General features: G+C 49.8%; 1 protein-coding gene across 8 annotated transcripts in view; it reads right to left on the reverse strand.

Moving 5' to 3' along the window:
• Window positions 1-23,519, reverse strand: part of RYR1 (ryanodine receptor 1) — a 946,449-nt gene that overhangs the window by 806,155 nt on the left and 116,775 nt on the right. For all 8 annotated transcript variants that reach the window (XM_069644325.1, XM_069644324.1, XM_069644319.1 and 5 more), the window contains 2 exons: window positions 20,051-20,163; window positions 18,512-18,611 (listed from right to left, as the gene is read on the reverse strand). In XM_069644325.1, coding sequence (XP_069500426.1) covers window positions 18,512-18,611; window positions 20,051-20,163 — 213 coding nt within the window. The remainder of the gene's footprint in view (window positions 1-18,511; window positions 18,612-20,050; window positions 20,164-23,519) is intronic.

The raw sequence follows: 23,519 nt of genomic DNA on the forward strand, positions 1-23,519 counted from the left end.
CGACGCTGGCGACTCCACTGTCCCCACCGCCCGCTCCTTGATCCCTGATAGGATGCGGCAGACTTCCCCTTTTGCGGCATCACTGCCATGGCTATGCTCATGCATCCTACTCAACACCTGGTCATCCAGCGTTGCTGTGTGTAGGCGTGCTTTGCATTCGCCTTTTTCCTCACAGCGCCAGAATATCTTTGACCGGTCGGCGCTGTGCCAATCGAAGATATACTGGTAACCCTCATGGAGAAACTTCCGCTTGCCACGCTTGGAAAGTACGCCGGCCATTCTCCTGGAGACAAGTTGGGGGAAGGTTTTTGCTCAGGCCTTCAGACACTGTCACAGCCCAGTCAGTGCAGCAGACTAAAGAACAACATGTCAGTGCACCAAGCCTCCCTAAATACTGCCATGGCAGTGGCGGGAAAAGGCCTCATTAGTACCTCATTGGCCCAGTACAGTCCAGCAAAGTAGCAGCCCCTCCCACCCCTTCAGACCTTTGCCCTCCAGGTAGCAACCAAAAAATGGATCAGTGTGGGCCCTTACACTGGTAGACAAATATCTATTTATGTTTATACATTAATTCATATAATGTAGTGTTCCTAACAATATTATGCACATATACTCGGTGTACATGTACTTATATGTGCTTTACAGATGCAAACAATATTAAAAAAGTAAATAAAGAAATATCCACTTGCTTCCTGTTTATTTATTTATTTATTTATTTTTGGGGGGAGCTCAGTCTTCTACAAGCTAAATATGAAACTAGGTGATGTTACATCATTGTACTGCCTTTGGCCTAGTGGTTAGGTGTTGCAGGTTGAACTCCGGAGAGCCAGAGTTCAAGACTGCACAGATCTATAATTTAATTTCTTTCTTGCGCTCATTTGGCGCTTTACTTTTCGGGCCAGTAGCTAAATGTCGGCATTTAGCAGCTGGCCATGCCACCCGCTGGGATAAACGTCCCAGGTGCGGTGGTTCATGCTTTGCTAATGCAGCACGTTAACAGGCACTGTACCTGTCAACGTGCCGCATTTGCAGAGAATGAAACTTTGGAATTTTTGCTAGCTGCTAAAAGCCAGCATTTAGCAGCTGGCCATGCCACCCACTGGGATAAACGTCCCAGGCGCGGTGGTTCATGCTTTGCAAATGCAGCACATTAACAGGCACTGTACCTGTCAATGTGCCGCATTTGTAAAGAATTTTGGCGCGAGGGGCCATTGGACTAGCCACAGATGGGGGTGGGGGGAGGAGGGGGTGGTGAGGCAGGAGGCGTCAAGGTTAATCTGGACAAAAGCGAGGCACTTAATATTAACTGCAGCCAGGATGTCAAAGAAAACGTACAGAGGTCGACCCTGCTCCGTTGGGCAAAGGAGTCACTCAAATACCTTGGGGTTCAAATCATGCCACGGTGCGAGGAGCTATACCAGGCCAACTTCCCAAAGCTGTTTTCAGCTATCAGAGCAGATTTGCAGACTTGGAACCCACACGCACTGTCGTGGTTTGGAAGGATTGCCTCGATTGAGATGAATATTCTACCGAGGATTCTATATCTCTTCCAAACACTGCCGGTGGTGGTACCCCCCAGGCCTTGCGAAGAGAGCAGCAAGACCTTAAGTCCATTGTTTGTCAGGGAGGGAGGGCGAGGATTGCCAGGGTCACCCTTTACAGACCGAGGGACAGGGGTGGGCTTGTGCTTCCAAATCTGAAGCGCGACTACCAGGCTGCCCAGCTGAGAGTGCTACATGACTGGGTCAACCCGAACACAATTAAAGGGTGGTGCTGATTGGAGGAAGAGGTAGTGGGTAAACCGGTGCGGTATATGCCATGGCCTCCTAGGACAAGGTGGCCAGTATGCATGTAGGAGCTGCTGCCTTTGAGGACGTCCACCCATGTGTGGGATGGGGCAGTCATCAGGCAGGGCTTGTTCTCGTTTCCGTTCCCAGCCACTCCCATACATGGTAATCCCGATTTCCATCCAGCGTATGAAGGGGGTCCTTCGCAGCTTGGAGGGCGGGAGGGTTTGCATTTCTGGTACACCTGTTTAATAAGGAGCAAATCCAGACATTCGAATCATGGTAGAAGAGAGGGAACGCTACCATTACTGGCAGCTGCGGCACTCGGCTTTTCAGCCTTGTAATAGAGCGGCAGCCAATAGGGATCTCACAGAGTTTGAAAGAGTGAATTTCTCCATGTCAAACTCGAGAGGATTGATATCCCAGTGACCCCAAATTATTTTCAAATGCAACACGTTGTCAGGCACAGTTCCTGTCAACGTGCTGCATTTGAAAATAATTATGCTTTTAAATTTGGCGTGAGGAAGTTTAGACGTGGCTGCAATGTCAGCCACGTCCAAACGTCCCTCGCGCCAAATCGGCGGCGCCAGAAAGGCTCCCGCGCCGAAATGGGCGCGGCGAACTGGCCGCTGCGGCCAACTGGCCGCGTCGAACCGGCCCGCGGCGAAACGGCGGCGCCGAAAGGGGGTGTACCCTGTTTTTGGCAGAGGTTCTGCGTGGAAGAAACACTTGTGCCGCGTTCACACCTATTGGTCCTCCTATGGCATTACTCAAGGAATTTGAGGATGGGGCTGGCAGGCAGCACAGACAGAGGAAGGTTAGTAGGGATGAAATGATGGCGGAAGTCCCATAGGCAGAAACAACAACACCCTGGCGTCTAAGTGACGTCTGTGGTCAGTCGCGATTCAGTATTGCGAGACACCGGCTACATCAGTCAGACGTGAGCCAAAATATGGCACGGGCGGAGGATCTCAACTGGCGATGCAGCGGTCACAAACTGCCAGTGCCTACTCAGGCCTGGGTTACAGAATAAATGACGATGCCGAGCAATAACTGCTTGGAGAAGGAATCTGTTTCAGAGTCATGGCCCCAGCAGCCCAAGGCTATTGCTGATGATGCTTCACCTCTTAGAGACCAGAGGGAGGCGTGATGGCCCCACATAACGGGCATATCAATGTAAGCACCCTGGTACACCCCATTTCAGTGCAGACTGTTCGACGCGGGCGGTTTGGCGTGGCATGTTAGGTGCGACCGGTCCGGTGCTCAGGTCCCAGGGACCTTAGAGGCAGGAGCGTCCTGGGCGATTTGGCAACCCCACCCTCCCCACGTGCCCCTGGTCAACAGGGGGCGGGGTAGAGGGGGGGCGGGGCCAGGATGTGCCACTTATTTTTTTTAACCAGGAGGTAATGATGTGAATAGGGTGCATCAGCACCCTATTGTTATTAAATGTGCTCCACCGCTGCAGGTGCATTTAATAACCAAGGGGCACCTGCCGTGCCTTCTGCCACTACTCCAGCTCGGGGGAGCCCTTAAAAGACTCCCCCGACCTGGCCTGGTCGGGGGCTAATGGTGCTGTTTTGTTATTAAATGCACCCGCAGCAGCGTTCTGGGCATGCCCGGAAATAAGGAGATTCTGGGGGGAGGTGGCCCACCTGTTGACCGAGAAGGGGATTAAGATGGAGGTGGAATCGTTGTGGGCATGCATGGTTGGGGGGTTCTCTAGGCCACGTAAACTGGCACATGTGAGCAAACTTAAGGACTTGGCTTATATACTTGCCAAGCGTAGACTAGCCATGGGCTGGAAAGCAAGCAATAGACCAAAGATAGAAGTTTGGTGGTATGATCTTCGGAAATGGGTGGATGCAGAAACGGTGGTGTGGAGCGAAGCGGTCAACAGAGGGGGAGACGAGGAAGCGGGGACATTGATAGCTTGGAGGCACTTAGTAGCCACACTGTCTGAGTCAGCCCTGACTAGCCGAGTAGATGATGATTCCTTGGAGGGTGCGGAGGGGGGGACCCCCAGATGGAGTGGTGGAAGAAGGGGAGACGGTGTAAGCTGAGGAAGGGGGAGGGGAATGAGACAGCAGTGGATATAACATGATACTGTATATAATACTTGGAAGCTATGATTGATGTTCACTGTACGATTTCTTTTGGTTGTTTGTGTTTGTTAAAATCAATAAAAATTGTTAAGAAAAAAGAATCCACCCACAGCAGCGGCAAAAAGGCTGCCTGCCATGCCTTCTCCCACAACGCCAGCTCAGGGGAGCCCTTGAAAGACTCCCCTGAGCTGGTGTGGTGGGGGCTAATGGCGCCCTGGGACAGCGTGATGCCCCGGGTGGTCGCCTGGCCCGCCCCCCCCAAGGCCGACCAACCCCCCCGCTAAGGCCGGCGCTGGCTACTTTTAGCGGCAGCACTATTTTTAAAAATAAAATATTAATGCTATCTCAAAACCTGGCGTGCAGCATTGCGAGACGGAAGAGCTAACCACTGGGCGACAGAGATCTTACCAGTAACTTATATTAACGTGGGTCAGGAAGAACACTAGTAAAGCCTAATATAAGTAACTGGTGCAGATAAACCTGATAAGAGCTTTATGGACTTGCAGTTAAATCATCAGTCACTCCACCGTGCAGGCAAGGTTGCGCGACAGCCCTAATACTACATAATTTTTTTAATTTTATTAAAAGTGCAATTTTAAAAGTTCACTGTTAATGAAACTTGCGGAGAAGTGGCAGCACCAAACCAGCTCCTGCGGTGTAATGTCCGCACCAACATGTCCTGCTCTGTAAGCCTGGAAGTCCCCTGATCATAGTTCCACCCCTTGATGAATGAGGAAAGGACAGGTCTTCATCAGCCGAGTTCCGCTACTTCCAGGAATAATTCTGAAGAGTACTAGTGGCATAGAGGAGAGAATACAGGTGACTCCATGATGAAGGTGACAACAAGCCTGAGCAGAAAAGCACCACAATCAACAGCTTGACGCGTGTACTGGTTGTGTGGGTCCTAGAACAGGTTTTGGACGCTGCCTTTGCAAATGCAGCATCACTTTACAAACGTAACTGACGTGTCTGCTGCTGACCAGGGATTAGCTTATAGTTTTTTGCAAGCACTGAACGTTAAACGTTTGAAGAAAAGGGGGTCTACGCATTAGTGTTTGAGCAAGACACATTTTTGATCAAGAAACAGTTGTTTGACAACATGTGTTTCGCACTTAATCATGTGCTTTCTCAAGGCCTTGGAAATGAGCAGTTAGAAGGTCAGATTTGCCGGTATACTATCTGCAGCTTGGTGGCGACTGCGCTTTCTCCTGGAAACTGGGGTGGCTTTATTTGTGTATAACAAGTCCACCGGATGCTTCCCAGTGGAGCAACACACAGAGGTGTAGACAGATTAGGACCTGAGCGGGCAAGGCCCACCCAAAATCTGTAAATGCCCACTCAGGAGCGCTGTTTGGGCCTTTACAGATGTTAATGTCACTGCGGTGGAACCAATTACATTAGCTGCAGGCCCCACATGTTGGACACTCCTGGCTACGCCTCTGGCAACACATGCAACAAAGCAATGGTTAAGCTATTTGCAGGAAGCCAGGGCATGGGCAGTTTCAGTGGCCCTGGAGGAGCGAGTGTTTGTAAGACACACACATTACAGGCTCAGCCAGGTCTGGGCAGTGCGCAGGGGTGTTGCTAGGTCTGGAAAATGTCAGGGGCTAAGCTAATGTCAGCACTGTGGGACTCGGGGCTAGCTAGCATTTTGGTTATAGCACCTGAACTTCAATCCGGGTCTACAACCAAAAGACCCGGGACTATAGCCCCATCGTCCCCCCACCCCAGCAATGCTTCTGGGCAGTGGTCCTCTCACTGGCGCGATTGGTGGGAGGAAGCGATAGTAGAAATGATCATAGTGTAAGAGCCTTTCCGAAACTTTGTTTGTTGTTTGTCTAATGCAACTGCAAATTTAAGTTAGACCAAGGAAGCGACAACAGCGAAACTATGCTTCCCCAAGCTGGCAAATGTCTAGTGTATATGAACGCAACATGTCTTGGTTCCTGACCTTAGAGGCCTACCTGGAATGGCGTGCTTCCTTCGGGTATTCTGCTGGGCGCTCGCTGGCGCCCACTTGTCTCTGGCGGACCTTTCCTACCACTGAGGCCTGTTTGGAAGTGCAAGTGAGATCCTTGAAGTAGCACCCTCCTCCCCCGGAAGTGAAGAGGGCAGCAGTGTCGTTACTTCCTGATCTTCTGAGCTGGAGACAAGCAGAGTATTGCACACTGCGGCAGGCAGGGAAGTGCGCAACCTATAACTCTTTTACCTGCCATCATCGCTGCACTGTTATTCATTCTCCTTATGCCCATGCCACCTCCATTCTCCTTATGCCCATGCCACCTCCATTCTCCTTATGCCCATGCCACCTCCATTCTCCTTATGCCCATGCCACCTCCAACTCTCTTTCGCTCCCCCTCTCTCACTGAGGCACGGAAGCACCCCCACTCCTTCTACTACATGATGCAGTCTGGGGGTACAACATAACACCCACTACCACCAGGGGTGGACTGGCCTATGGTGAACTCTGGAGATTTCCCAGTGGGCCTCTGTATCCTGGGCCTCTGTTGTGTGGTGACCTATTTTATTTCCACATTTTCTCACAGGAAAAGGGTTGGGCACCCTCAAAATGTGTAATATGAGGCCATGTTGAACAATATTTCCACGGCCTCTTTTGGGTCCCAGCCCACCCCCGACTACCACGCTGTGTCTCAAGGTTTATCCCTCCCCTAGACTGGAAGGCCCCGTCTGTCCTTTGTAGACACCAAAGTGGAGAGAGCTCCGACCCCACCACGCAGCCCATATTCACTCCTGTCGTGACTGTTTCCATCTGTATATTGTGATGTCGCTGCTTAGTGAGTCGGCTACACAATGCAGAGTACGCGTTTCACAGAGGGTTCAATCGAGCAGCAATGGGATAATGGTTCCACTTGGTTCTAACTGCTGGCCAGAAAGTCGAAAGATGCATGATGGCTGCTCCAAGGCCCTGCCCCTCTGCCTTTGGCTCTCTGTACTTGGCTTTAAACAGCATCATCCATTCACTCAGACTAGATGCCTGTTTCAGCCATTCCCTTTATTCGCTAGACCACTGCACTTTACAGCAGAGTTGGGACATATTTGCAAACGTTCACAGCCACCAAGCATTTATGTGAGATTTTTTGTGCCATTCATATTTTATTAAGCATACAAGTATACATTAGCATTTGGATAATACAGCATTCATCAGTTTCGCTTGAACATGTCAAGAACCTGCTCCATTTCCATCCATTATATGCAATTGAATGAAAATCCGAATCGCCAACCCACGCAAAACTGACTCCCAAGACATCAAAGGTACCGTGCAACTAATACTATTGATATCGACTACAACCTGAACAAAAACAGTTCGTTGTAAACGCACCGTTACACCAGAGTGAAGGACTGCACATCCTGGGGCTTATAGTGTACCCCAGATAATCATGCGAGCGAGTGACACGTATAAAAGGCCCCCAATCTTCCAAATACCGTGGCATCTCACCCCTAATCGAAGTCTCTATTTTATTCATTGTTGCCACCATCCACAACCACGACCACCATTCCCTTTGGTCCGTCGTGGTCGCCATTTTCCAATTTTGGGCTACTGTAAACCGAGCTGACACCAAAAAGTGCAAAATCAGCTTCAATCACATCAGCTCACATCTCGTCAATCAGATCCAGGTCCCAATCTTCAAAAGGGTAAAAGTAGGAGGCTCCAGCTTCCAACACATGGGCCCCAAAATACTGGAATGCCCTCCCGTCTGCACTCAGAAACGAAGAATCCTACAATGTCTTCCACAAACTACTAAAAACGAAACTGTTCAACATGTTTCCACTATGCACTTGAAAGGTTGGCACTGCCACAGGTAACTGTACCTCCTGACAAACAGCACACAAATCTTCTCTTTCTGTTTATAATTTATCCTGTGCCTTTCTGTACTGTTCTTGACTCATCCATGTATGTACCAAGCAAACCTTCTCTAACAGCGCCACGATGCCTCAGGGCCGTTGTGCGCTATACAAATTCAAATAAATAAAAATAAATAAATAAAAGATAAAATAAATAAAATAATCCTTTTGCTGTGGACCTGTAGTGACCTGTAGTGACCCATTGATCTTCATTGCCCAATAAAACCACTAGCGGATCACGAAGGAGGACCGCCCCTGATATTTATTTAATTTGCACAAGTACCTGCTTCCATTATGGCTGGATATGATCACATGTCCACCAGATATGAAAAGGTGTGCCTGGGGGCGCTTGGGCACGTCTCCAACACCTGAAGGGAATCTCAGCCCTAATCCTACGCAACCGCTCTGGGGTGAGATACCAACAGCATAATATGTTGTAACTACTCTACTTACGCAACTCTAGTCCAGATTTATTTTATTTTTATTGTATTGGGTTTTTATAATACGCCTATACACAATGTGTTTATAGGCACAAATATTATACCAGGACAATTCGTCAATTGGGAAACCCAGACCTACCTACAATTCTTCCATGTACGCATGTGAAAATTTGAAACGGCTTGCATTGAGGACCTTATATACCAAACAGATCTTCCTAGCCACTGGGTCTCCCAGAAATAAATCTTGAAACGCGTCGTCTCCCTCTTGGCCTGCCTAGCGATCCTATACCTATTTATCCAATGCCTAAGCTTTATAAAACCATACCTATCACGCTCTCAAACTCTATCCACCGAGTGAATCTCCTAGGATGGAGCATTGGAGGAAACTCAGGATTATTCCAGACCAGAGACAGGGGAGATGAGAAAGTGGTAATAGCGTATTTCTTCACCGCTCTTTCCCAGCACGCCATTGCCGCAATAAGCAACGGAAGCAGCTGTATAGCACTTGTTCAAAATCTATCCTTGTTTACCCAATTAAAATTACCCTTCGCTGTGTAACAGTGGTGCTAGTTGAGACGTGCTCAGATTACTCTCTAAATCTGGTACTCCCAAGCTACCTATTTCTCTAGCTGCCATTAATGTGTGCCGGGCTACCCTAGGGAATCATTTAGCCTGAATAAATGTAAATACCTCCAATTGGAAATCTAGTATAATTTTCCTCGGAACTAGAACTGACAGGGCCCTCAAGCCAGCCTTCTCCTCTTTGATAGATGCTTTGCGTGCCCCATCAATTTCCTTTCTTCTGCTGCTGTCCCCTCTCTCCCCTCCACAGCTTCCTCTCCTCCCCCTGTTGTTTTGTCCTTGGCTACCTTGCCCTCGTCTCCGTCCTCTTCAGCCCCCCCCCCTAGGGCTGCTTCTACACCTCTGCAGGGCATACCTCTGATTTGTACCCCTCCCCGGAAGTCTTTCAAGGATGGCAACCTTCTCCATATTGCCACTCTAAACTCTCGCTCAGCTGTCAAAAACTCATCCGACATCTGCCGCTTCCTGGAGGAACCTGACCTCGATGCCCTCGGTCTCACTGAGACATAGTTCATGGCCAGCTCTGTCACGAGCTTTTACACTCTCCTTCTTGATGGCTACAAGATCCTCTCCACGGCCAGATCCAACCTTTCTGGGGGGGGTTTAGCCCTGATCTTCCCTGAGTGGATTCCTGCCTCTGTCATTCCTATGCAGGCCTACTCATCTTTCAAATGCCTCATTTGCAGGCTCTTTCTCTCTCCTAGCCATTACCTTACTGTGGCTACTATCTATCGGCCACCTGGTCAGATCTCCCCCTTCCTCTCTCTGAGTGGGTGGACCTGTTCTCTTCCCTCCCAACCTCAACCACTCAACTCCTCCTTTTTGGAGACTTCAACATCCATCTGGATGCTTCCTGTCCTTCCAATGGATTCTTTTGTGACCTCTGCGACCCTCTCTCTCTCTATTCTCCCCTTTGGCCCGACTCACTCTGCAGGGCACACTCTGGATGTTCTGATCTCTTCAGACCTTCCCCTTTCTATCCCTCTCACCACTCATCTCTCCTGGAGTGATCACTTTCTCCTTTACTCCCATCTCGCCCTCTCTACCCCTCAGGCCAAGCCAACTCCAGCACTGCCACCTACCTTCTCGGTGATCCAACCCATGAAGCGTGTGTCAGTTGAGGCTTTCGCCCGCCACTTTCTCAACCCACCCCTAGCCCCCTGGCTGACTCACACCCTGACACAGCCCTTTCCATGCTCCACTCTGCTATATCTGATAATCTCGATGTTCGTGCCCCTGTCACGAGGATCCGCTTGAAATCCAAAGCCAAGTGCAACTCTTGGCACGACTCAGACCTTATCAACCTTAAGCGCAAGTGCAGGGTGGCTGAGAGGAAATGGCGTACTTCCGGTACATCCTCTGACAAACTGGCCTGCCGTCTTCTCCAAAGGCAATACCGGCTCGATGTCTGCACCAAGAAGAGAGCCCACATCCAAACCGCATCACCGCCACATCTAACAGCTCAGCCGAACTCTTTAAAATCTGCAAGGAGCTGGCCAGTCCTGCTGCAGTCTCTTCCTCTCCTGTCCACTCCCAGGCCCTCTGCACAGCACTGGCTTCTCATTTCATCTCTAAAACTCAGGACATCCCGTCCTCTCTCTCTTCCTCTCCCCCTCGTCCCTCTACCCTCTGCACTTCCTCTGGTCCTTCTTCGGCCACCTCTCCTCCTTCCTTCTCTGCCTTTCCCCTGTACTCCTCAGACAAGGTTTCTAGACAAGTGCGATCTATGAAAGTCTTGTTAAAACAAGTTCACCCCTGTTCCTTCGAAACCATCAAGGCATCAAGGACAACATTGACACCATGGCTCCTGCTCTGGCTGATTTCTGCAACCACTCCTTCTCCACTGGAGTCTTCCCCTCCCCGCTGAAGCACTCCCTTTTGCACCCTCTTCTTAATAAACCCTCTGCCGACCTTTCCTGCCTGGCTAACTATCGTCCAATCTCCATCACTACTTTCCTGGGCAAACTCCTGGAAAAACTAGCCATCTCCCAGCTTAATCTTCACACGGAATCTGTTGGTTGTCACCATGACCACCAGTCTGGCTTCAGAACTGTCAGAAGCACGGAAACTGCTCTCCTGAACATCTGCGAAGACCTGCTATCCAACCTCGATTCCAACACCCCTTGTGTCCTCATCCTACTTGATCTCTCTTTTGCCTTTGACACAGTCAATATTGCCATCCTGTTCAACGTCTCAGTGATAACCTGGGTATCACCGATCAGGCCCTGGCTTGGCTGACCTCCTTCCTCTCTGATCGACCCTCCCAGCTCCAAATTGGGTGCTTCCTCTCCTCTATCTCTACCTGTGGTGTTCCCAAGAGGTCTAACCTCTCTCCCTGGCTGTTCAACCAATACCTGCCACTTCTTGCCCACCACATTGCCACTCTCTGCCCCAACTTTCATTGCTATGCGATGACACTCAACTCATTTCCATGCTCCCCACTGGCACCTCTTCTCCTTCTCTCATCTCTGACTGTCTGTCACCCATTCAGGAGTGGTGTGCCGCCAATGATCTCTGCCTTAATGCCAGTAAGACCGAGATTCTCCTCATCGGCACACCTGCTCCCTCCTTTCCTGTCACTCACTGGCCAGCCTCGGCCAGCTCGGGGGTCATCTTCAACTCCACACTTTCCTTCTCTCCTCACATCTCTGACATCTCTAAGAATTCACACTACCAGCTGCACCTCCTCAGAGGTATTCTTCCATTCCTCTCCTTCCCCCAGAAGCTCACTGTTTCCAGAGCTCTGGTTCTTTCTAGATTGGACTACTGCAACAGCCTCTTTCTAAATCTGCCTGCCACTACTCTCTGCCCTCTGCAACTCATCCAAAACAGGACTGTGAGACTTGTCCTTGGCCTCAAGCCCAGGGATCGTATCTCTCCAGGATTGAAATCTCTGCACTGGCTCCCAGTGGCGGCGAGGGTTAAGTTCAAAACCCTCTGCATTGCCCGCAAGGCCTTCTGGGGCCTGGGACCTCAATACCTTTAACACACTCTTTCTAAATATCTTCCTTCTCGAGCTCTTTGCTCATCCGCCTCCAACTTCCTCAGGGTCAGTCGCTTCTCCAGGCAGCAAATTGGTGGTAGATCTCTTTCTTCTGCTGGGGCCTCCCTCTGGAACAGCCTCCCTGCCTCTCTGAAGTTTGAAGAGAACCATCTCTGGTTATGGAAGCACCTCAAGACCCTCCTCTTTGCTTCTGCTTTCTCTCCTCCTCTCCAGATCTCCTGGCTGAATCTGAAACTGCACTGGTTACCTGGCTATCCTCTGATCTCGGGCCCATGTCCCCTCCCCGCTAGTTGCACATCTGCACTGCCCCCTAGCAACCCTTGCACTTAGGGACTGTTTCTGTATCCCTACAGCCCCTACTAGCACTTGACTTCTGAGTCTGCACTTAACCTTGCACTTGCCACCAGCTGGCCGCACTTTTATTCATTGGCTTCATTTATTTTACTGTTATCCTATGTACTGCACTGCCCATCTTCCCTTTCCCCCCTGCACTTTTCCCCTTCCTCCCTCCTATGCACTTGCGCGATCTTAATTTCAACTGGCCTAGTAGGATCGCTGTCTCTGTCTTCCCTCTGTTTCCCCTCCCTTGTCGCGCCTTGAAACACTTGTGTATAGGCGCGTTATAAATGCCATATCATATCATATCATATCATACAGCATTCTAGGCAACAGGGCCATTTTCACTGCTCCACCCTCCCCAGCCATGACCTGTTGCCCTTGCCCCAGCGCAACAGGTTGCCCTTTAGGGTCACCAACATCCCTGGAATATTACCCAGTCGGCCCAGAGAAACAGCTCGGCAACCACATCAGGCTGTTCCGATTTATTAAGTATGTGTGATTTGGTGTAGTTAATTTTAAACCCAGATGCTTTGCAAAATTATTCCAACAAAAGAGATGATATTGGGTAATGCAGTGGTGAGTTTCGCATTAATAAAAAAGAAGATCGTCCGCATATAACGCCACTTTATGTTGATAATCAGTTATGTCAATTCCTTGAATAATTTCCTGTGACCGGACCTTCCACGCCAACAGTTCCATAGATAAAGCGAAACAATAAAGGTGACAGTGGGTCAGAAAATGTTCCATTCAGTTCAATACTTGAAATTAGCCATCACCATTTTAGTAAATTAGGTCCAAACCCAAACCACCTCAAAACCTCGGCTAGAGGCCATGTGTTTTTCAAAAAGAAGTAAACTTCTATTTAACAGGGAACATAGGCATACATTGGACCACTACAGAAAAACTAGATAACCAGTGTCCAGACCTATTTTAATCAACATTGAAGCATCATTGAAGCATCTCACTAAGTCTCACTGAAGACTGCAACCAGGGTCAGACTAGGACATGAAATCTTTACCCCAAAAAACCAGCTGACCCTAGATGTTGGGCTGGTCCTTAGGGCATTGCCCATGAGGCCAGTCCGAGGCTGATGGCAACTGCTTTTGAAATATTCTGCATAAGTAGCCCACAAGACAAAGAGCGGGGGTTCACACTAAAAGTGCCCATGTTGTCCCCGGGTAAGTTTCCTCACCCAGGCTGTGTGTCAGTGCAAGAGGCTCTTTACATTTCGAAAGTTGTACTGTGGTGTAGTAGCCATTCGTACTGCAGTGGCAACAATTTGCTCCTTCATAGGAGAAAAATGGCTGCCTGTTTTTTTTTTTTTACTATTACCTAGCTGTTGTCCTTTTTGTGTGAAATTTATGACAGAAACATTCATTATCAACCTTTTTGTACTATGTAACACCTGACAAAGTCTTCCCTGAATGAATGAAATCTAATTTGATCTGGGAGAGGGTCTGCCAGACACCTCATCCCTTTGTGTGCATTCAAGGAACAGGAGTGAGGCTGTCCTCCTGTGATTGGTAGGCTTCCAAATGCTTGCAATATGCCTGAGTTGTGAGCGTAGAATTGGCATCAGCCCCAGCCCTATCTGTGTGTATAACTGTAGAGAGACCATGCCAACCCTAAGTATTAACCTACCTGGAACTGCTCCTGAAGTCGCTGGAAGAAGAGGCAATGTTGAAGTTCCCGCTGGAAGCTCTGCCATGGGCTCACATTCCTCCTAAAGGGGAAACTCTTCTCATTTCCAGCCAGAGGAACAATGTCCCAGGCGATCCCTTCTCCCAGTCCACGGGGCATGGTTCGGTCCTGCTCCTCTGCAGCCTTTGCTTTCTTGCTGCTCCAGGACCAACTCTGAACTAGGAGCCCGATTCTGCTGCTGGAACCAGACATCAACCTTTCTGTTGCCCATCAATGGACTTGCCAGGCCGGACATCTGTAGTTGCCCTTCCTCCAAGAGAACCTCCTTTGTCCTGTTCTGCATTGCCAAGTCCTGAAGGGAGCATCCTGTGACGTGTCTCGAAGTGTCAGCATTGTGTCCACTTGCTGCTGCTACTGTGCCCGGGTCCACTGACTTGAGGGTCATCCCTTCGGGGTCCTCCAACTTCATCTCTATGTTTAGCCCCATACTCCCAATGTCAGGGGCTGTAGTCGATCTTGACAGGAAACAAAACTGCAACCATCTGAACCTGACCTGACCTTAGTCTCCTGGACCTTTTAGTCACCCTGCAGGAGCTTTGTCAACATCATTTCCTCAATGCCTAGGGGATTCTGATGTAAGCCCTTTCTCCTGGGTCCCGCAGCCATGATCCTGTCTGCACCCAGCTTGAGGGGACACATCTGCCGTCTTCCTTCCAGGCACTCTTTTGTTGACGGGTGATCAGGGTTTCCCCTGGTGGAGTCCCTCATCAACATCTGGACAACGATTGCGCCCTTTGCAGATCTCCTGTGAACATAGTAGATTTCAGCCATTTTGCTTTTTAATCTGGAGATGCCTACTGACTTTTTACTGTTTTTCTGTATGGACGAACCTTGAAACTAAACTAAACATATTCCAAAAGAATGACTTACATGCTACAAATATCCACGTAGTTCTTTGATTTGCTCGTTGGTGTTCATTTGGGCTCCCCTTAATGATTTTTATACTCCTTTTCTAATTTCAATAACTTAATCTTAATATAGATTTTGTTTAATCACACCTTTATAATGTGTGATCATTTCATTTATTTTTATTTATTGGATATGTGTAAGGCGCCTGTACAACAAATGGTGTTTCAAGGCACCACAAAAGAAAAAAGGGGAAGGGCAAGGGGGGAAGATAACAATAACTGTCCTACTAGGCCTTGTGACATGCAGATTGTGTAAGTGCAATAATAAGAGGTGCGAGAGGGGTGGGGGTTAAGTGCCAGTCTGTGCTAGGGTGGGAAGTGAAGTGCAGGGTGGAGTGAAGAGAGAGGGTGCAAGTGTGATGGGGTATAGGAGGGGGGGCACAGGAGCTAGGCAAGTGCTAATGGGAGGACAGGAGGGCAAGTGTCTGGGATTGCATGGGGTGCGTGGGGTGAGAGGCCACCTGTTAAATTCGAGGAGGGCATGGACTGGGCAGGGGTGGGAGGCCAGGTGACCTATAGAACTCAGAGGGAACTAGGCAGCCAGTCATAGCGGCAGACAGGGTTGTTAGCAGGGGAGGGTAAGAGGAGAGGAAGAGGAGAAAGAGAGGGTCTTGAGGAGCTTCTGGAACTTAAGGAGATCCAGCTCAAGCCTGAGAGGGGCATGGAGCCCATTCCAGAAGGAGGCTCCTGCGGAGGAGAGAGATCTACCCCCCACTCTCTCCTTAGAGAGGCATCTGATCTGCAGAGAGTTGGAGCTAGAAGACTGAAGGGCTCTAGCAGGTACATTTTTAGGGAGAGCAAGTTAGATGGAGCAGGGTCCCAGACCCCAGAAAGTCTTGCAGATGATGAAGAGGGTCTTGAACTTGATCGTAGCAGCAAGTGGGAGCCAGTGAAGCAATTTTAGGGCTGAAGAGATGCAGAGCCTGGGCCTGAGGCCAAGGATAAGTCTTGCAGTCCTATTCTGGATTAGTTGAAGGGGGCGAAGGGAGGATAAAGCAGGGTGGGGGGGACCTGGTGACCTGTACAACTCAGAGGGAACCATGCAGCCAGTCACTGCGGCAGACAGGGTTGTTAGCACGGGAGGGAAAGGGGGACGGAAGGAAGAATAGAAAATGAGGGTCTTTAAGAGCTTCTGGAACTTAAGGAGATCCGGCTCAAGCCTGAGAGTGTCAGGACAACCATTCCAGAGGGAGGCTCCTGCGGAGGAGATACATCTGCCCCCCCCCCCACTCTCTGCTTAGAGAGGCGTCTGATCTGCAGAGAGTTGGAGCTAGAAGATTGAAGGGCTCTAGCAGGGAGGTTTTTAGGGAGAGCGAGTTGGATAGAGCAGGGTCCCAGACCCCAGAAAGCCTTGAATATGATGCAGACAGTCTTGAACTTGATCCAAGCAGCAACCTCGAGCCAGTGGAGAGATTGTAGAGCTGAAGAGCTGTGGTGCCTGGGCTTGAGGCCAAGGATAAGTCTCACAGTCCTATTCTGGATTATTTGAAGGTGGCGAAGGGAGGATAAAGGAAGGTTGAGGAAGAGGCTGTTGCAGTAGTCAAGTCCAGAGAGGACCAGAGCTCTGGAGAAATTGGGTTTCTGGGGGAAGGTGAGGAAAGGGGGAATTCCTCTCAGGGGGTGCAGCTGATAGTGGGCCTTTTTGGCAAGATCCACGATGTGAGTAGAGAAGGAGAGAGAGGACTCAAAGATGACACCAAGGTTTTTTGCCTAACAAGAGGGTGAGGGGAGGGGGCCCATAGATGGCGGCCAGAGGGTAAGAGGAAAGGAGGAAGCTGGGGTCCCAATGAGAAGGATTTCTGTCTTACTGACATTAAGGCAGAGATCGCTGGCAGCACACCATGCCTGAATAGCAGTCAGACAGTCAGGGGTGAGAGAGGAGGAAGACGAGGAGGAGGGAAGCTTCAAGGAGAGCTGCATGTCATCTGCATTACCCTAGAACTGAGGAGAGAAGGAGGAGATCAGGTGAGCCAGAAGGGCGAGCTAGATGCTGAAGAGCCACAGTGAGAGGATAGAGCCTTGAGGGATGCCGCAGGTGGACAGTGTGATAGGAGAGAGAAAAGGACCCAGTTGTTATCTGGGAATGTCGGTCGGAGAGGAAAGAGGTCAACCAGTCCAGTGCCAGGCCCATGATGCCAAGGGTGTCACTGAACCAATTTGCCAGGGGGCCATGATTGACCATGTTGAAGGCATAGGAACGATCCAGAAGGATAAGAGCGGAAGGAGAATTGGAATCGAGATTTGAGAGCAAGTTTTCATGGGTGTTCTGTAGAGCAGTTTCCATGCCTCTGGCTGCTCTGAAGCCAGACCGGTGGCCGTGGAGACAACCAATAGATTCAGTGTGTTGGATCAGCTTCTCCAGGAGTTTGCCCAGGAAGTGGGAAATGGAGATAGGGTGTAGTTAGCCGGGCAGGAGGGGTCGGCAGAGGGCTTTTTGAGGAGAGGATGCACAAGGGAGGGCTTGGAGGGTAGCGGGAAGTAACCAGTGGCAAAGGGGTGATTACAGAACTCAGCCAAGGCTGGAGCAAGAGAGGCAATGTTGCCCTTGAAAGATCTGGTGGAGCAGGGGAGCACCTGATTGGAGGAGACTTTCATAGAGAGTACTTATCCAGTGACCTCATCCGGTGCTATGGATGAGAAAGAGGAGAGTAGGAGGGAAGTGGAGAGGGGGCCAGGGGAGGCCTAGAAGCTGGGGAGCTAGGAGGGGGAGGAGAGGAGAGTGAGGCCATTTCTTTAGTGGGTGAGTATATGTGTGTATGCTGTACCTTGCTACTCACCCTGCCCCCTCATGAGAGTGTCGTCTTGTTTGCTCTGCCAGCTACCACTCTGAGAGTCAGTTTGTCCAACAAGTAATTATGAGAACAATGGTACCATTTGCATAAAAAAGCCGTCAACAGGTACAGATGGATGTCACATTTGTCAAGACAACCAGAAGCTTCACAACATAGATTTTAAACCACATACTTTATTTAATGGTATTTGTTTGTTGCCATGCACAAAAATGTTTCTTTTAATAGGTGATTATATAACACAACTTGTTTTAAGGGGGTGCCTTCGAGTCTTAGAAGAGCAGTTGTAAAACTCTGGAGATTTGTAAGGCTCATATTACTTTCTACATCCTATCTACAATCATACCCTGTGTTTACGTGATTCTATAAAGCTGTGTATATTGGCTGGTTGCTTTAGTATGGGATTTCTGTACTTTTGTACGTTAGTTCTATTAAACAGAATTTTTAGCACGTGTATGTCATGCTTAATTGCATATGTGTGCCAGCAAGAGCTGAGAAGATATGTGGTTGAAACCCTGGATGCACTATTTCACTAAAGTATGTGATCCTGGGCAACTCATTCTACCTCATTGTACCTTATCAAAATAGGGAGGCCCTAGAAGTTAATCATTTGTACACCATTAAAAAAAAACTCAATAACGATTAAATAGTAGAGTTGTTCCATATATAATAATCACAGTGACCAATCAAATATTGCACATGACAAAGATGTTTGCCTCTTGGCTTACTCTTGGCAAATGATTGTGATGTAAGCTTGCATGACACCCTTGGTTATGAAAGATTGATATCACTTTCTGTGATGCCACTTCCAGTGTTGTCAGTGCGCATGCATGTTAGTGGTGCATGCACTCGGTGCAAATTGTAGGGCTGGCCCTGGCAACACCTAAAGAGCTGTAACTCCCTGGCGCCCCCTGCTGAGCATGAATGGAAAGGCACACAGTGAGAGCCGCTACCCAGCCATCACAGGCCAGGCAGGCACTGGGAGAGGAAAGTACCTTCAGCTAACTCGCAGCCGGAGCAGATGGGGTTCATGTTCCAGAGGGTCTGCATGAAGGAGGCGTCCACCTGCAGGTCTCCGCTGGCCGTGGAGAGATGCTAGAGAGAAAGGGGAGAACGAGAAGTGTCAAGTCAAGAGAGAGGTGAGGAAGCTTCCCATGGGAGATGGAGCAGGGCAGGAGCTGGAAGTGCAACTGGGGGAAGGAGCCTCGCGGGAGGGAACGGTAGAGCTGAAGCGGGGCAATTAGGGTCGGACTGGCCTATAGGGCAATAGGCCCACGGCCAAATCAAAAACACAAAATCTTGGTGTGGGCCAGTTCTTTTGGTCAAATTGGGCCACTTGTTAGCCAATGTGGGCCAGTTTTATGAGTTACTTCACTATGCGACTAGTAGGTTTGACCAGTGTTGCTAAATAAATATTCTTTAACATGCACAATTTGCATCACATTTGATCCAAAAACTCCCCCTTGGGTGCAATTCAAACAGTTCCGTCAAAGGAATGAATAGCCATTTGCAACTGTGGGCCACTTTTTCATTGGTGGCCGAGACAATGTTAGGGCCCAGTCCGACCCTGGGGGCAATGGAATGATTGCAGGGGGGTGAGGTTTAGAACTCACGGAAAAGCTTGCAGGCATAGAAAGATTGGAAAGTATGAGAGGCGATGATGATGCAAAGGCGATGGCAGCAGAGAGGGAGGAGGGCGGAGGGGAAATGAGCGAGAGGTGGAAAGGAGACTGAGGCAGGCAAAGAAGGATAGAAGGGAGCAGATGAGGAGGAGAGATGGGGTGGGACTTCTAGGTGAACACGGACATTGGAAAGAGCAAGGAGCAGATGACGAAGCAGCAAGCAGAGAGAAAGAACAAGGGTGAGAGGCGAGATGATAAACCGGAGAGAAAGATGAAGAGGAAGGCGAAAGAGTAGGGGAAGACAAGGGCAGAGGAAGGCAAGAGGGGGGAGGGGAAGGAGTGAACTGTGAGCAAGAAAGTAGAAGGATAACACCTCAAATGAAGGGCTCGGTAAGGAGCGATCCATTAAGCTATAGAGGGATTCTAACGCCCTTCATTGCCAGATTCCTCTATGGACCCAGGGCAGTCCCTGACACTTGGGATAATGTACAAACACTAAACATGAAAACTACACCCAGAATCAGGGCAGCTGCACCTTTCGGTGGGGTGCAGAAGAAGAGATCAGGTGTGGGGGTGATGTATGGTGGGGTCCATCAAGCGTCAACGCTTTGCCTCCATTGCCCTGAATTCATGACCCCAGCGGCGAGCACCTAACCTATCACAAACACAATCCTTCTTCCTTTAACCTGCCCCACCCATGAGTCAACGCCACTGTTTGTTTTATCTGTGCCATCCTTTCCCGCTGCTTCCCTCCTTCCCTTTTCCTTTCTTCTGTAGACTAAAGTCTGGATATCCCGAGTAGGGGCGCAATCATTCCCACTTCGGCGGGGTTTTGTCACTGGTAGACCACCCAGTTGGTGACTGGCACAGTATAAAAGCTGCGTAACATGATATAACATAGCGGGCGCTTACCAGGTACCTCTCGGAGGAGACGCTGACCAGGATGAGGTCGTCACCGACGCGCACCTTCTCACCTTCCGAGCGCTGTTTGGAGGCTGGGTGAATAGTCCACCAGCAGGCTTCCCCTGCACACACAGAGAGAAAAGGAGACGTGCATTAAAATACACACCCGTAGAGTCACAGGGGCCTCCTCAGAGGTATGCACCCTCTCAGAGTCTAGCAGGTGCAGGAACTCCCCTAGAGGCAGCCTCTAATCCTGAGAGGTACCAAGTGAGAGAACTCCCCATCAGACCAGCAGACACAGGGGCCTCCTCAGAGGCATGCACCCTCTCAGAGTCTAGCAGGTGCATGAACTCCCCTAGAGGCAGCCTCTAAGCCTGAGAGTCACCAAGTGAGAGCACCCCACCCCCCCGCCCCCCCCAAGAGATATGCATTACTACAGAGGCAGGAACTCCCCATCAGACCAGCAAACACAAAGGGCCTCCTCAGAGGCATGCATCCTCTCAGAGTCTAGTAAATGCAGCAACTCACTTAGAGGTAGGACCTCCCCCAGAGTCCAGCAAACACACGAATTCCATCAGACTCAAGAACGTCCCCAGAGTCTGTGAGAAACAAGAGCCTCCTCACAAACAAAAACTCTCACAGAGTCCTACAGATGTAAGAACTTCATCAGAGGCAAGCACTCCCGCTCACAGAGGCAAGAGGTCCCATGCAGTCCAGCCGATGGAAGAACTCCCCAAAGCAACAACTCCCACAGAGGTAAGAGCTCCCATGCAGTCCAGCCGATGGAAGAACTCCCCAGAGCAACAACTCCCACAGAGGAAAGAGCTCCTACACAGTCCAGCCGATGGAAGAACTCCCCAGAGCAACAACTCCCACAGAGGCAAGAGCTCCCATGCAGTCCAGCCGATGGAAGAACTCCCCAGAGCAACAACTCCCACAGAGGCAAGAGCTCCCATGCAGTCCAGCCGATGGAAGAACTCCCCAAAGCAACAACTCCCACAGAGGTAAGAACTCCCATGCAGTCCAGCCGATGGAAGAACTCCCCAGAGCAACAACTCCCACAGAGGAAAGAGCTCCTACACAGTCCAGCCGATGGAAGAACTCCCCAGAGCAACAACTCCCACAGAGGCAAGAGCTCCCATGCAGTCCAGCCGATGGAAGAACTCCCCAGAGCACCAACTCCCACAGAGGCAAGAGCTCCCATGCAGTCCAGCCGATGGAGGAACTCCCCAGAGCAACAACTCCCACAGAGGCAAGAGCTCCCATGCAGTCCAGCCGATGGAAGAACTCCCCAAACCAACAACTCCCACAGAGGCAAGAGCTCCCATGCAGTCCAGCCGATGGAAGAACTCCCCAGAGCAACAACTCCCACAGAGGAAAGAGCTCCTACACAGTGAAGCCGATGGAAGAACTCCCCAGAGCAACATGCAGTCTAGCCGATGGAAGAACTCCCCAGAGCAACAACTCCCACAGAGGCAAGAGCTCCCATGCAGTCCAGCCGATGGAAGAACTCCCCAGAGCAACAACTCCCACAGAGGCAAGAGCTCCCATGCAGTCCAGCCGATGGAAGAACTCCCCAAAGCAACAACTCCCACAGAGGCAAGAGCTCCCATGCAGTCCAGCCGATGGAAGAACTCCCCAGAGCAACAACTCCCACAGAGGCAAGAGCTCCCATGCAGTCCAGCCGATGGAAGAACTCCCCAGAGCAACAACTCCCACAGAGGCAAGAGCTCCCACGCAGTCCAGCCGATGGAAGAACTCCCCAGAGCAACAACTCCCACAGAGGCAAGAGCTCCCACGCAGTCCAGCCGATGGAAGAAGTCCCCAAAGCAACAACTCCCACAGAGGCAAGAGCTCCCACGCAATCCAGCCGATGGAAGAACTCCCCAAAAAAACAACTCCCACAGAGGCAAGAGCTCCCATGCAGTCCAGCCGATGGAAGAACTCCCCAGAGCAACAACTCCCACAGAGGATAGAGCTCCTATGCAGTCCACCCGATGGAAGAACTCCCCAGAGCAACAACTCCCACAGAGGCAAGAGCTCCCATGCAGTCTAGCCGATGGAAGAACTCCCCAGAGCAACAACTCCTACAGAGGCAAGAGCTCCCATGCAGTCCAGCCGATGAAAGAACTCCCCAAAGCAACAACTCCCACAGAGGCAAGAGCTCCCATGCAGTCCAGCCGATGGAAGAACTCCCCAAAGCAACAACTTGCACAGATGCAAGAGTTCCCATGCAGTCTAGCCGATGGAAGAACTCCCCAAAGCAACAACTCCCACAGAGTTAAGAGCTCCCATGCAGTCTAGCCAATGGAAGAACTCCCCAGAGCAACAACTCCCACAGAGGCAAGAGCTCCCATGCAGTTCCCATTCAGTCTAGCCGATGGAAGAACTCCCCAGAGCAACAACTCCCACAGAGGGGTATGAGGGCAGGAACAACCAAGAGCATAACAGGTATATATTGGGTAAACACATGTCTGACAGATATTAGGGCACGGCAAGGACACCTCAGTGTCAGGTACATGGATATGATCTCCCAAGAGGATCAAAGACACCCAAACCTTTCCATGTCAGATGCTATTTGTGCTGTATGGGTGTCTATACATGCCGAAGATTTCCAGCTAAGTCTAACAAAATCTGATGATCTGGAGCAAGAGTTCCATCTAGTTCTCAAGAGGAATTGGTGCAGTGGTATTAATAGCAAAGGCATAAGCATGGCGATGCTACTGAATGACCTTGGGAGATGATACTTTAATGCCTAAGGCAATGTTATAGGAAAGCCAGAGAGAATCCTACTGGAAATCCTAAGGTCATACTCCTAGAAGCCACAAGGTGATGCTGTGGAAGGCCCAAGGCAATGCTACAAGAAGACCAACATAATGCTATAAGAAGGCCAATGCTATGCTACTGGAAGTGTTGTGCTACTGCTACTAGAAGGCCAGTTAATGCTACAAAAAGGCCAATGTTTCTGCTAGTATAAAATTTAAGGAAACTATTAGGGACGTTTTTCCATAGTCCTAGTGGTGGGGAGTGTGAAGAGACATATCTTGAGTGGGGGACCAGGGCGTCCATCAAGTTATATTAAAACCTTCTCAATTTGGTAACATAGCAGAGCAGTCAAGCTTCACTCTACCACATACATAATAATTATTAAATAAATAAATATTATATACTTATATATACGTTCCCCTGAAATGTGACAGTAGAATAATCCATTTGAGTCAAGTCACACATGTCACAGCGCCATCTATTAACCTTCGCTGGAAGTTCATCTCCTATTGGGAGCCTCATCACTAACGGATTGTGGGTTATGCAAATTAGCACAAATGCATGCTTTTTGCTACAGAAAATTGCCTTTGTCTTGCAGGGCATTGCTACTTTATACATAGCTTAATCAACCAAAGCCAGACATCTTGAGAAATGTATGTCTTGTGTTGATTAGGTGAACTTTGTTTATTCAAGCGTTTTGAAACCCACCCTA

This window comes from Ambystoma mexicanum, chromosome 2p (genome assembly GCF_040938575.1).
Source record: "Ambystoma mexicanum isolate Mex_15411 chromosome 2p, UKY_AmexF1_1, whole genome shotgun sequence".
Classification (NCBI taxonomy): domain Eukaryota; kingdom Metazoa; phylum Chordata; class Amphibia; order Caudata; family Ambystomatidae; genus Ambystoma; species Ambystoma mexicanum.